Source organism: Hyla sarda, chromosome 7, assembly GCF_029499605.1.
Source record: "Hyla sarda isolate aHylSar1 chromosome 7, aHylSar1.hap1, whole genome shotgun sequence".
In the NCBI taxonomy this organism is placed as follows: domain Eukaryota; kingdom Metazoa; phylum Chordata; class Amphibia; order Anura; family Hylidae; genus Hyla; species Hyla sarda.
Window position 1 is genome coordinate 211,053,324 of NC_079195.1, and position 17,046 is coordinate 211,070,369.

The window sequence follows — 17,046 nt, forward strand, 5'->3', positions numbered from 1 at the left end:
GGCAGCGCTGTCCCCACATCGGGGAACTAATCATGTTGTTGTTACCTGCAGGCGCTGCTCTCCTCCTCCTGTGAGCCGCGGGCGCTGGAAATGAAGGAGTTGTGAGCCGCGGGCGCAGGACTTCTGTTCGGAGAACGGAAGCTGTCACCTCCCCCTGCAAGCGCAGAAAGCCAGTGGGCCGCAGGCGCTGCAGAACTTTCTGCGGTTGCAGGGGAAGATGACAGCTTCCGTACTCCGAACAGAAGTCCTGTGCCCGCGGAAGCAGAGCAGCACCCGCGGGTCATATATGAATAGTTCCCCAGCGCACTGCAGCTTATAATTAATTCGAGTGGGGGGGGGGGGGGGGGGGGTATTAGGGGGATATGAGTGGGGAAAAAAATACCGTTAAATACCACCATAAGTTTGAAAAATACCGTGACACACATTTTTGGTCATACCGCCCAGCACTAGGTCAACATGCCCCATGTAGTTCTATGGGATACATTGAGGGGGGGTTGGCAGCCACCGCTTTGTGCAAGGATCAGCAGGCCCCCTTCTGGGGTACTGCCGGAGTGCTGTGCAGAAAAATGCAGGGGGCACCATTTCTGTTTTGATGGGCCTTTTTGATCACTTTTTGTTTTCGGCTATATGAAGTGACCAAAAATCAGCAATACTGGACTATATCATTTTTTTTTTTTATTATTATTAACGCCACTGACCCTGCGGTTTCCTTAACGTTATATTTTAATATATATTAATATTTTAAACGGGAGTGCGGAATCCCATTCATTTCAGACAGAATTCCGCCCGTGTGAATAGACCCTAAACGTAAGTTCACACATATTGAACTTCGATTTTGTGGCAGATTTGAGATTTGAGGCAGAATTTTCGACAGCTAAAATTCAGTTTAATTCATCTGAACGTTGATGATTAACAGGTCGGCTGAAAATGTATTTAGCAACAAACATGAATTTACCTAAAAAATATCTTTATCTAAACGTACAGGCGGCCGCTTTATCATTTACTGCAGTATTCTGGAAGCTACATATTACTGAATCCTCTGCATGTTATCGGACGTGCGACATTTCTCACTGCTGTGCACAATACGGCGAGGAATGTGACACCGGAGCTTAATGTGACGATCAGGTTACAACCAGAGCAACAATTCTGTGCATCTCCACCTTTAAAGCCGGGTTCATACCCTGCAGGATTGGTGCAGATTTGGTTGTAAAGCCTCTCTGACATTCTAGGCAGCAAATTACAATTTGAAAGAGGCATCTACACGGTTAATAGTCGCAATCGGGGGATTAGCGTTGGCCCCTGATACTGAAATCAGTCAGGGCCGTTCCCTCCTCTGCCATCTCTCACATTTCCCGCCTTCATCCTTTGCGGTGCATACCCGTAGGAACATCCGGGTAGCGGCTTTACTTCCTAATAGACGGAGAAGTGTGAGGAGGACATGGAGGCCGAGGACTGCACATAACCATGGGGGGCCGATGGAAAATGCAGGAGGACTCGTGTCGGTACTGCACGGCACCTCAGCAGTGAAGCTTCTATGCCACCATCTTGGTCCTCCTGATATTGCTGTCACCATGTGTGCCATTTAGCTTTCCCAGGCTTCTGAAAGGCAGAGAAGCTAATCTGCCATACAGGAGTCTGCGAAACAGATAGAACGAAGAAATGCTTTAAGGGGACACTAAGACAATAATGCCTGTGACACAGGGGGAAATGAGGGGACACTAATGACTGACAGATGCGGGGACACTAATGCCTGTGACACGGAGAGAGAGGAGGGGACACTAATGACTGTGACACAGAGAGAGAGGAGGGGACACTAATGACTGTGACACAGAGAGAGAGGAGGGGACACTAATAACTGTGACACAGAGATGAGTGGACACTAATGACTGTGACAGAGATGAGGGGACACTAATGACTGTGACACAGAGAGGAGGGGACACTAATGCTTGTGACACAGAGAGATGAGGGGACACTAATCACTGTGACACAGAGAGAGGAGGAGACACTAATGACTGACACACAGAGAGATGAGGGGACACTAATGACTGACACAGGGAGATATGAGGGGACACTAATGACTGACAGACAGAGAGATGAGGGGACACTAATGACTGTGACACAGAGAGATGAGGGGACACTAATGACTGTGACACAGAGAGATGAGGGGACACTAATGACTGTGACACACAGAGAGATGAGGGGACACTAATGACTGACACACAGAGAGATGAGGGGACACTAATGACTGTGACACACAGAGAGATGAGGGGACACTAATGACTGTGACACACAGAGAGATGAGGGGACACTAATGACTGTGACACAGAGAGATGAGGGGACACTAATGACTGACACACAGAGATGAGGGGACACTAATGACTGACACACAGAGAGATGAGGGGACACTAATGACTGTGACACACAGAGAGATGAGGGGACACTAATGCCTGATCATATGACAACAAGTGGTGTGACATGCGGGATACAGGCTCCTTACCTGTTTTTTGCTAGTTCCTAGATTCACACCCTTTATTCATACATTTGTCCAGCACTGCCGTACACCAGTGTTTGCAGAGGTTTTGATAAATCTCCCACAATGTTTATAATAGTCTCCACTATTAGTCTGGGTAGAATTGTCCTCTTCTGACACCCATGACTTATTTTCCCGTATACGGATATGAATGAGGGCTCATTTTATTGTGCTGTATCTGTAATCTGTAGTTTTATTGGTACCATTTTTGTTTTGATGGGACTTTCTAATCACTTTTTACTATTCTTTTTCTGGTATATAAAGTGACCAAAAAAACTGCAATTCTTTGATTTTTTTTTACGTTTACACCATTGACCATGCGGTTTAATTAATGTTATATTTCAAATAGTTCTGACATTTACATACGCGGCGATACAGCCTACGGCTGAACAGGCTTGCTGGGAGATGTAGTTTTGCAAAAGCTGGGGGCACCCTGCCTGGGAAACACTGGTCCAGAGCGTCACTCATCAGACGTCCCAGCAGCCAGCGCTGCTCATTGATCCTGTCGGAGCAGCACTGATCTGTGTAAGAAACCTACGGGCCCAGGCTGTTGGGTGCCACAAAATGACATCACATATACTGAGTGTCTGGTGAGGAGAAACAAATATAACACACCCCATAGAGAGTAGCGCCATTTTAATAAACCTTATAGAAAAATCCCTTAGGTAACAGTCATCCAGCTAATTTTAAAAAGCTTTCTGGATTTCAGCCAATCAGAGAGCAGCACTGCTCACATAGAACTCCCAGGAGGAGCAGCGTGTCACACATGTGATGTCATAACCACTGTCCACCAGAGAGCAGCACTGAGCAGAAATAACACGGCTCCTGCTCATTGTTCATCAGTGAGGGGCCCATGCTGGACACTGTAGGGACCCGGGAATGCAGATTCATACACAGGTTTGGTTAGTGTCGTTCCATGTACATTTCTATAATAAACATGGAAATTATCTTTCTTTTCTTTTGTTTTTCTCTCTTAGATGCAGTATTTCCAGGATGTGGAGTCTCATTTCCGGACCTACAGCAAGAAGTTGGATGAAGACATAACCCCTGGAATCACGCACATACACAGACACTTTGCCCAAATTCTAGAGGTAACCTCCTTTAGTATGCCCAGAGGAAGGGTAGTACAGTAGCCATGGATTCCCTACAGGTTTCCTCCCCTCTGGAGGTTTTTCCTGTCCTGAGGTGTTACTGTCCGCTCTTTGTGAGTGATGGGAGGTTACAAAAATCCCTACACAAACACTGGAATAATAAAAAATAAAGTTTCCCCTTTTTTAACTGTTCTTTGACTTGTTCGACTCATTTATTTTATTTCTGTGTATGAAAAATAGTGTTGGAAAAATGTGGATGACAAAATGTGGATGACATGAGGTTTTTTTAGGTACCTGAAGCTTCTCTCCTGGAAGATCTGCAGTTCGGAGCAGAGAGAGGCAGCTGATACTGGGCGGTATTGTTGCCGAGGCAACCATAGGACACCCAACAAGTTCTGTGCACAAGCCTTTTTATGATGAACGGGACTCATGCAGGAAACTTTCTGGGGGTCGTACAGTTGCAAAGGATCAACTTTTGAGTCCGTACACTGGTCCTTAGGGAATTAGGCAGGGAATGGGCGCATGACCTACAAGCAGGGAGAAAAAGAGCAGCTGGGAGGAATGGCAGGATGCAAGGCAAAGTTTGTCTGGGACCGATTTTGGGTGTGTTCTTGCACCCTACAGGCAGGCAGGACCATACAGGATCGGGAACATGGAGAGAGGAGACCTGTCCGCTCTAAAGCCGCGCTCGCTCAGGGAATCCGGGATGCGAGTCCTAGATCCCAGAGCGGCACATTCAACCCCTGGGTGCTCTAGGGACACAGTTTTCCTCATTACAGGAGCCCTGGATCTGCTTCCCGGAAAGCAGGGCTAAAAGTCTAAAGAATTTACCCACCCGACACTGCATGTCCCGGGCGTCAGGCTATAGGATATCCACATCCCTGTAATATATACGGTATAATGTAATATATACTGTATACTGGTGACACAGGGGAAGATTAATCAAAACCCGTCCAGGGGAAAGTTGCTGCGTCGCCCATAGCAACCAGATTGCCTGGGGCCATTCTAGGACATAACGGGGACATTTATCAAAACCTGTTCAGAGGAAAAGTTGACCCTTTCCCCATAGAAACCAATCAGATCGCTTTTTTTTTTTTTTTTAAAGGCCTCTGAAAACTGTAAGAAGCGATCTGATTGGTTGCTATGGGCAACTCAGCAACTTTTCCTCTGGACAGGTTTTGATAAATCTCCCCCACAGACCCTATATACATAGAACCAGTCCCATATATAATGTGCACTAATATACCCTATATACATAGAGCCATCACATATATACAGAACTACAGTGACAATGGGGACATTTATCAATGTTGGTGTCAGGTCGTAAAGATTTGACCCGTTTGCTTCGTGTATTGCACAGGACTTGATACATTTTGCGCAATTATAGAAACCAGTGAACTGCAGAGATAGGTTTAAGCTTTGTGCTCCGGCATCTGACACTTTTGTACGTGACCTATTAGGTTGTGTAGGTTTGCAGAAAAAAATAAAAAATAAAAAAATTAAAAAAAGGAAAACAAATAAAAAAAAAAATAAAATAAAAATAGGCTTTGAGCAGGAAAATATAAAATTCTACATTTTATTTGCGCAAATAATACAAAGTGCTCCCCTGCAAAAAGTTGGGTACGGTGCACCAAACAGTACACAACTTTGAAAGACATTCTAAAAAGTTGCGCAAAAAAAAACCCATTAAATTGCACAAAATTTGCAAGGACATTTAGAACATTGAAGTGATATAAAGCCAATGATAAATATCCCCCAATTACCCTATATACATAGTACAGCCCCATATATATTGTACACCAGTGACCCTATATACATAGCACAGCCCCATATATACTGTACACCAGTGACCCTATATACATAGCACAGCCCCATATATACTGTACACCAGTGACCCTATATACATAGCACAGCCCCATATATACTGTACACCAGTGACCCTATATACATAGCACAGCCCCATATATACTGTACACCAGTGACCCTATATACATAGTACTTCCCCATATATACTGTACACCAGTGACCCTATATACATAGTACAGCCCCATATATATTGTACACCAGTGACCCTATATACATAGCACAGCCCCATATATACTGTACACCAGTGACCCTATATACATAGCACAGCCCCATATATACTGTACACCAGTGACCCTATATACATAGTACATCCCCATATATACTGTACACCAGTGACCCTATATACATAGTACATCCCCATATATACAGTACACCAGTGACCCTATATACATAGTATAGCCCCATATATACTGTACACCAGTGACCCTATATACATAGTATAGCCCCATATATACTGTACACCAGTGACCCTATATACATAGTACAGTCCCATATATACCGTACACCAGTGACCCTATATACATAGTACAGCCCCATATATACCGAACACCAGTGACCCTATATACACAGTACAGCCCCATATATACTGTACACCAGTGACCCTATATACACAGTACTGCCCCATATATACTGTACACCAGTGACCCTATATACACAGTACAGCCCCATATATACTGTACACCAGTGACCCTATATACACAGTACTGCCCCATATATACTGTACACCAGTGACCCTATATACACAGTACAGCCCCATATATACTGTACACCAGTGACCCTATATACACAGTACAGCCCCATATATACTGTACACCAGTGACCCTATATACACAGTACAGCCCCATATATACTGTACACCAGTGACCCTATATACACAGTACAGCCCCATATATACTGTACACCAGTGACCCTATATACACAGTACAGCCCCATATATACTGTACACCAGTGACCCTATATACACAGTACAGCCCCATATATACTGTACACCAGTGACCCTATATACACAGTACAGCCCCATATATACTGTACACCAGTGACCCTATATACACAGCACAGCCCCATATATACTGTACACCAGTGACCCTATATAGATAGTACATCCCCATATATACAGTACACCAGTGACCCTATATACATAGTATAGCCCCATATATACTGTACACCAGTGACCCTATATACATAGTACAGCCCCATATATACTGTACACCAGTGACCCTATATACATAGTACATCCCCATATATACTCTACACCAGTGACCCTATATACACAGTACAGCCCCATATATACTGTACACCAGGGACCCTATATACACAGTACAGAACCTTACATACTGTACACCAGTGACCCTATATACACAGTACAGTCCTATATACTGTACACCAGTGATCCTATATACATAGTAGTCCTATATACTGTACACCAGTGATCCTATATACATAGTAAAGTCCCATATATACTGTACACCAGGGACCCTATATACATAGTAAAGTCCCATATATACTGTACACCAGGGACCCTATATACATAGTACAGATCCATATATACTGTACACCAGTGACCCTATATACATAGCACAGTCCCATATATACTGTACACCAGGGACCCTATATACATAGCGCAGCCCCCTATATACTGTACACCAGTGACCCTATATACATAGCGCAGCCCCATATATACTGTACACCAGTGACCCTATATACATAGCGCAGCCCCATATATACTGTACACCAGTGACCCTATATACATAGCACAGCCCCATATATACAGTACACCAGTGACCCTATATACATAGTACAGCCCCACATATACTCTACACCAGTGACCCTATATACACAGTACAGCCCCATATATACTGTACACCAGGGACCCTATATACACAGTACAGAACCTTACATACTGTACACCAGTGACACTATATACATAGTACAGTCCTATATACTGTACACCAGTGATCCTATATACATAGTACAGTCCTATATACTGTACACCAGGGACCCTATATACATAGTAAAGTCCCATATATACTGTACACAGGGACCCTATATACATAGTACAGATCCATATATACTGTACACCAGTGACCCTATATACATAGCACAGTCCCGTATATACTGTACACCAGGGACCCTATATACATAACGCAGCCCCCTATATACTGTACACCAGTGACCCTATATACATAGCGCAGCCCCTTATATACCGTACACCAGGGACCCTATATACATAGCGCAGCCCCCTATATACTGTACACCAGTGACCCTATATACATAGTACAGCCCCATATATACCGTACACCAGTGACCCTATATACATAGCACAGCCCCATATATACCGTACACCAGTGACCCTATATACATAGTACAGCCCCATATATACCGTACACCAGTGACCCTATATACATAGCACAGCCCCATATATACCGTACACCAGTGACCCTATATACATAGTACAGCCCCATATATACCGTACACCAGTGACCCTATATACATAGTACAGCCCCATATATACTGTACACCAGTGACCCTATATACATAGTACAGCCCCATATATACCGTACACCAGTGACCCTATATACATAGTACAGCCCCATATATACCGTACACCAGTGACCCTATATACACAGTACAGAACCATATATACCGTACACCAGTGACCCTATATACACAGTACATCCCCATATATACCGTACACCAGTGACCCTATATACATAGTACAGATCCATATATACCGTACACCAGTGACCCTATATACATAGTACAGCCCCATATATACCTTACACCAGTGACCCTATATACATAGTACAGCCCCATATATACCGTACACCAGTGACCCCTATATACATAGTACAGCCCCTTATATACTGTACAACAGTGACCCTATATACATAGTATATCACCATATATACAGTACACCAGTGACCCTATATACATAGTACAGCCCCATATATACAGTACACCAGTGACCCTATATACACAGTACAGCCCCATATATACAGTACACCAGTGACCCTATATACACAGTACAGAACCATATATACCGTACACCAGTGACCCTATATACACAGTACAGAACCATATATACCGTACACCAGTGACCCTATATACACAGTACAGAACCATATATACCGTACACCAGTGACCCTATATACACAGTACAGAACCATATATACCGTACACCAGTGACCCTATATACACAGTACAGATCCATATATACCGTACACCAGTGACCCTATATACATAGTACAGATCCATATATACCGTACACCAGTGACCCTATATACATAGTACAGATCCATATATACCGTACACCAGTGACCCTATATACATAGTACAGAACCATATATACCGTACACCAGTGACCCTATATACATAGTACAGATCCATATATACCGTACACCAGTGACCCTATATACATAGTACAGAACCATATATACCGTACACCAGTGACCCTATATACATAGTACAGCCCCATATATACTGTACACCAGTGACCCTATATACATAGTACAGATCCATACTGTACACCAGTGACCCTATATACATAGTACAGCCCCATATATACTGTACACCAGTGACCCTATATACATAGTACAGCCCCATATATACTGTACACCAGTGACCCTATATACATAGTACAGCCCCATATATACTGTACACCAGTGACCCTATATACATAGTACAGCCCCATATATACTGTACACCAGTGACCCTATATACATAGTACAGCCCCATATATACTGTACACCAGTGACCCTATATACATAGTACAGCCCCATATATACTGTACACCAGTGACCCTATATACATAGTACAGCCCCATATATACTGTACACCAGTGACCCTATATACATAGTACAGCCCCATATATACTGTACACCAGTGACCCTATATACATAGTACAGCCCCATATATACTGTACACCAGTGACCCTATATACATAGTACAGCCCCATATATACTGTACACCAGTGACCCTATATACATAGTACAGCCCCATATATACTGTACACCAGTGACCCTATATACATAGTACAGCCCCATATATACTGTACACCAGTGACCCTATATACATAGTACAGCCCCATATATACTGTACACCAGTGACCCTATATACATAGTACAGCCCCATATATACTGTACACCAGTGACCCTATATACATAGTACAGCCCCATATATACTGTACACCAGTGACCCTATATACATAGTACAGCCCCATATATACTGTACACCAGTGACCCTATATACATAGTACAGCCCCATATATACTGTACACCAGTGACCCTATATACATAGTACAGCCCCATATATACTGTACACCAGTGACAATATATACATAGTACAGCCCAAAATATACTGTACACCAGTGACCCTATATACATAGTACAGCCCCATTTATACTGCACACCAGTGACCCAATATACATAGTACAGCTCCATATATACTGCACACCAGTGACCCTATATACATAGTACAGCCCCATATATACTGTACACCAGTGACCCTATATACATAGTACAGCCCCATATATACTGTACACCAGTGACCCTATATACATAGTACAGCCCCATATATATTGTACAACAGTGACCCTATATACATAGTACAGCCCCATATATACTGTACACCAGTGACCCTATATGCATAATACAGCCCCATATATACTGTACACCAGTGACCCTATATGCATAGTACAGCCCCATATATACTGTACACCAGTGACCCTATATACATAGTACAGATCCTTATATACTGTACACCAGTGACCCTATATACATAGTACAGCCCCATATATACTGTACACCAGTGACCCTATATACATAGTACAGCCCCATATATACTGTACACCAGTGACCCTATATACATAGTACAGCCCCATATATACTGTACACCAGTGACCCTATATACACAGTACAGCCCCATATATACTGTACACCAGTGACCCTATATACACAGTACAGCCCCATATATACTGTACACCAGTGACCCTATATACACAGTACAGCCCCATATATACTGTACACCAGTGACCCTATATACATAGTACAGCCCCATATATACTGTACACCAGTGACCCTATATACATAGTACAGCCCCATATATACTGTACACCAGTGACCCTATATACATAGTACAGCCACATATATACCGTACACCAGTGACCCTATATACATAGTACAGCCCCATATATACCGTACACCAGTGACCCTATATACATAGTACAGCCCCATATATACCGTACACCAGTGACCCTATATACATAGTACAGCCCCATATATACCGTACACCAGTGACCCTATATACACAGTACAGCCCCATATATACCGTACACCAGTGACCCTATATACACAGTACAGCCCCATATATACCGTACACCAGTGACCCTATATACACAGTACAGCCCCATATATACCGTACACCAGTGACCCTATATACACAGTACAGCCCCATATATACCGTACACCAGTGACCCTATATACACAGTACAGCCCCATATATACAGTACACCAGTGACCCTATATACACAGTACAGCCCCATATATACTGTACAACAGTGACCCTATATACATAGTACAGCCCCATATATACTGTACACCAGTGACCCTATATACATAGTACAGCCCCATATATACTGTACACCAGTGACCCTATATACACAGTACAGCCCCATATATACTGTACACCAGTGACCCTATATACATAGTACAGCCCCATATATACTGTACACCAGTGACCCTATATACATAGTACAGCCTCACATATACTCTACACCAGTGACCCTATATACACAGTACAGCCCCATATATACTGTACACCAGTGACCCTATATACATAGTACAGCCCCATATATATTGTACACCAGTGACCCTATATACATAGTACAGCCCCATATATACTGTACACCAGTGACCCTATATACATAGTACAGCCCCATATATACTGTACACCAGTGACCCTATATACATAGTACAGCCCCATATATACTGTACACCAGTGACCCTATATACATACTACAGCCCCATATATACTGTACACCAGTGACCCTATATACATACTACAGCCCCATATATACTGTACACCAGTGACCCTATATACATAGTACAGCCCCATATATACTGTACACCAGTGACCCTATATACATAGTACAGCCCCATATATACTGTACACCAGTGACCCTATATACATAGTACAGCCCCATATATACTGTACACCAGTGACCCTATATACATAGTACAGCCCCATATATACTGTACACCAGTGACCCTATATACATAGTACAGCCCCATATATACTGTACACCAGTGACCCTATATACATAGTACAGCCCCATATATACCGTACACCAGTGACCCTATATACATAGTACAGCCCCATATATACCGTACACCAGTGACCCTATATACATAGTACAGCCCCATATATACCGTACACCAGTGACCCTATATACATAGTACAGCCCCATATATACCGTACACCAGTGACCCTATATACATAGTACAGCCCCATATATACCGCACACCAGTGACCCTATATACATAGTACAGCCCCATATATACCGCACACCAGTGACCCTATATACATAGTACAGCCCCATATATACCGCACACCAGTGACCCTATATACATAGTACAGCCCCATATATACCGTACACCAGTGACCCTATATACATAGTACAGCCCCATATATACCGTACACCAGTGACCCTATATACATAGTACAGCCCCATATATACCGTACACCAGTGACCCTATATACATAGTACAGCCCCATATATACCGTACACCAGTGACCCTATATACATAGTACAGCCCCATATATACCGTACACCAGGGACCCTATATACATAGTACAGCCCCATATATACCGTACACCAGGGACCCTATATACATAGTACAGCCCCATATATACCGTACACCAGGGACCCTATATACATAGTACAGCCCCATATATACCGTACACCAGGGACCCTATATACATAGTACAGCCCCATATATACCGTACACCAGGGACCCTATATACATAGTACAGCCCCATATATACCGTACACCAGTGACCCTATATACATAGTACAGCCCCATATATACCGTACACCAGTGACCCTATATACATAGTACAGCCCCATATATACCGTACACCAGTGACCCTATATACATAGTACAGCCCCATATATACTGTACACCAGTGACCCTATATACATAGTACAGCCCCATATATACTGTACACCAGTGACCCTATATACATAGTACAGCCCCATATATACTGTACACCAGTGACCCTATATACATAGTACAGCCCCATATATACTGTACACCAGTGACCCTATATACATAGTACAGCCCCATATATACTGTACACCAGTGACCCTATATACATAGTACAGCCCCATATATACTGTACACCAGTGACCCTATATACATAGTACAGCCCCATATATACTGTACACCAGTGACCCTATATACATAGTACAGCCCCATATATACTGTACACCAGTGACCCTATATACATAGTACAGCCCCATATATACTGTACACCAGTGACCCTATATACATAGTACAGCCCCATATATACCGTACACCAGTGACCCTATATACATAGTACAGCCCCATATATACCGTACACCAGTGACCCTATATACATAGTACAGCCCCATATATACCGTACACCAGTGACCCTATATACATAGTACAGCCCCATATATACCGCACACCAGTGACCCTATATACATAGTACAGCCCCATATATACCGCACACCAGTGACCCTATATACATAGTACAGCCCCATATATACCGCACACCAGTGACCCTATATACATAGTACAGCCCCATATATACCGTACACCAGTGACCCTATATACATAGTACAGCCCCATATATACCGTACACCAGTGACCCTATATACATAGTACAGCCCCATATATACCGTACACCAGGGACCCTATATACATAGTACAGCCCCATATATACCGTACACCAGGGACCCTATATACATAGTACAGCCCCATATATACCGTACACCAGGGACCCTATATACATAGTACAGCCCCATATATACCGTACACCAGGGACCCTATATACATAGTACAGCCCCATATATACCGTACACCAGGGACCCTATATACATAGTACAGCCCCATATATACCGTACACCAGGGACCCTATATACATAGTACAGCCCCATATATACCGTACACCAGTGACCCTATATACATAGTACAGCCCCATATATACCGTACACCAGTGACCCTATATACATAGTACAGCCCCATATATACCGTACACCAGTGACCCTATATACATAGTACAGCCCCATATATACTGTACACCAGTGACCCTATATACATAGTACAGCCCCATATATACTGTACACCAGTGACCCTATATACATAGTACAGCCCCATATATACTGTACACCAGTGACCCTATATACATAGTACAGCCCCATATATACTGTACACCAGTGACCCTATATACATAGTACAGCCCCATATATACTGTACACCAGTGACCCTATATACATAGTACAGCCCCATATATACTGTACACCAGTGACCCTATATACATAGTACAGCCCCATATATACTGCACACCAGTGACCCTATATACATAGTACAGCCCCATATATACTGCACACCAGTGACCCTATATACATAGTACAGCCCCATATATACTGTACACCAGTGACCCTATATACATAGTACAGCCCCATATATACTGTACACCAGTGACCCTATATACATAGTACAGCCCCATATATACTGTACACCAGTGACCCTATATACACAGTACAGCCCCATATATACAGTACACCAGTGACCCTATATACACAGTACAGCCCCATATATACTGTACAACAGTGACCCTATATACACAGTACAGCCCCATATATACTGTACAACAGTGACCCTATATACACAGTACAGCCCCATATATACTGTACACCAGTGACCCTATATACATAGTACAGCCCCATATATACAGTACACCAGTGACCCTATATACACAGTACAGCCCCATATATACAGTACACCAGTGACCCTATATACACAGTACAGCCCCATATATACTGTACACCAGTGACCCTATATACACAGTACAGCCCCATATATACTGTACACCAGTGACCCTATATACACAGTACAGCCCCATATATACTGTACACCAGTGACCCTATATACACAGTACAGCCCCATATATACAGTACACCAGTGACCCTATATACACAGTACAGCCCCATATATACTGTACAACAGTGACCCTATATACACAGTACAGCCCCATATATACTGTACAACAGTGACCCTATATACACAGTACAGCCCCATATATACTGTACACCAGTGACCCTATATACACAGTACAGCCCCATATATACTGTACACCAGTGACCCTATATACACAGTACAGCCCCATATATACAGTACACCAGTGACCCTATATACACAGTACAGCCCCACATATACAGTACACCAGTGACCCTATATACACAGTACAGCCCCACATATACTGTACACCAGTGACCCTATATACATAGTACAGCCCCACATATACCGTACACCAGTGACCCTATATACATAGTACAGCCCCATATATACCGTACACCAGTGACCCTATATACATAGTACAGCCCCATATATACCGTACACCAGTGACCCTATATACATAGTACAGCCCCATATATACCGTACACCAGTGACCCTATATACATAGTACAGCCCCATATATACCGTACACCAGTGACCCTATATACATAGTACAGCCCCATATATACTGTACACCAGTGACCCTATATACATAGTACAGCCCCATATATACTGTACACAAGTGACCCTATATACATAGTACAGCCCCATATATACTGTACACCAGTGACCCTATATACATAGTACAGCCCCATATATACTGTACACCAGTGACCCTATATACATAGTACAGCCCCATATATACTGTACACCAGTGACCCTATATACATAGTACAGCCCCATATATACTGTACACCAGTGACCCTATATACATAGTACAGCCCCATATATACTGTACACCAGTGACCCTATATACATAGTACAGCCCCATATATACTGTACACCAGTGACCCTATATAGATAGTACAGCCCCATATATACTGCACACCAGTGACCCTATATACATAGTACAGCCCCATATATACTGTACACCAGTGACCCTATATACATAGTACAACCCCATATATACTGTACACCAGTGACCCTATATACATAGTACAGCCCCATATATACTGTACACCAGTGACCCTATATACATAGTACAGCCCCATATATACTGTACACCAGTGACCCTATATACATAGTACAGCCCCATATATACAGTACACCAGTGACCCTATATACACAGTACAGCCCCATATATACTGTACAACAGTGACCCTATATACACAGTACAGCCCCATATATACTGTACAACAGTGACCCTATATACACAGTACAGCCCCATATATACTGTACACCAGTGACCCTATATACATAGTACAGCCCCATATATACTGTACACCAGTGACCCTATATACATAGTACAGCCCCATATATACAGTACACCAGTGACCCTATATACATAGTACAGCCCCATATATACAGTACACCAGTGACCCTATATACACAGTACAGCCCCATATATACTGTACACCAGTGACCCTATATACATAGTACAGCCCCACATATACTGTACACCAGTGACCCTATATACATAGTACAGCCCCATATATACCGTACACCAGTGACCCTATATACATAGTACAGCCCCATATATACCGTACACCAGTGACCCTATATACATAGTACAGCCCCATATATACCATACAATAGGGACCCTGTAAACACACAGTGGTAGCCCCGGTGACAGGCCGTACAGCTCCGGGGTGGAGGGTGCGGCCTGCACAGTGCTCAGTCCTCGGTGTTTCCAAGCGCGCCCCCCCGGTATGTACCCCCCATCCCGGGGCCCTCAGGCCGCACTCACCGCTCTCTATCTCGTTCCCTTTCTTGGCGGTGGCGGCGTTCCCCATGGCTCGCAGACTCTGGGCGGGGGGTGGCGCTATGTCCTGGGGCCGCTCCCGGCTCTGTCCTCTCGCTGCTCCGCTCCACCGACTCGTCCAGCAGCCACCGCCGCCACACGTCTAGGACCGCTCCAACGGGAAGTGACGTCTCCGCTGCCCGACTGCACGGAGGAGGCGGAGTGTTGTTACAAGACACACCGGGGACCGCCTCCTGTCATACCGGTCTCCACCGTACACACCGACCTCCTCCTCCCGACACACCGGCCTCCACCGTACACACCGGCCTCCTCCTCCCGACACACCGGCCTCCACCGTACACACCGACCTCCTCCTCCCGACACACCGACCTTCTCCTCCCGACACACCGGCCTCCACCGTACACACCGACCTTCTCCTCCCGACACACCGGCCTCCACCGTACACACCGACCTCCTCCTCCCGACACACCGGCCTCCACCGTACACACCGACCTCCTCCTCCCGACACACCGGCCTCCACCGTACACACCGGCCTCCTCCTCCCGACACACCGGCCTC

General features: G+C 44.1%; 1 protein-coding gene across 1 annotated transcript in view; it reads right to left on the bottom strand.

Moving 5' to 3' along the window:
• PRKACB (protein kinase cAMP-activated catalytic subunit beta) overlaps window positions 1-16,732 on the bottom strand; it is a 100,347-nt gene extending 83,615 nt beyond the window's left edge. Inside the window, exon 1 of the mRNA XM_056532557.1 lies at window positions 16,474-16,732. Coding sequence (XP_056388532.1) covers window positions 16,474-16,519 — 46 coding nt within the window. The 5' untranslated portion in view covers window positions 16,520-16,732. The remainder of the gene's footprint in view (window positions 1-16,473) is intronic.
• Between the last annotated feature and the right edge of the window lie 314 nt (window positions 16,733-17,046).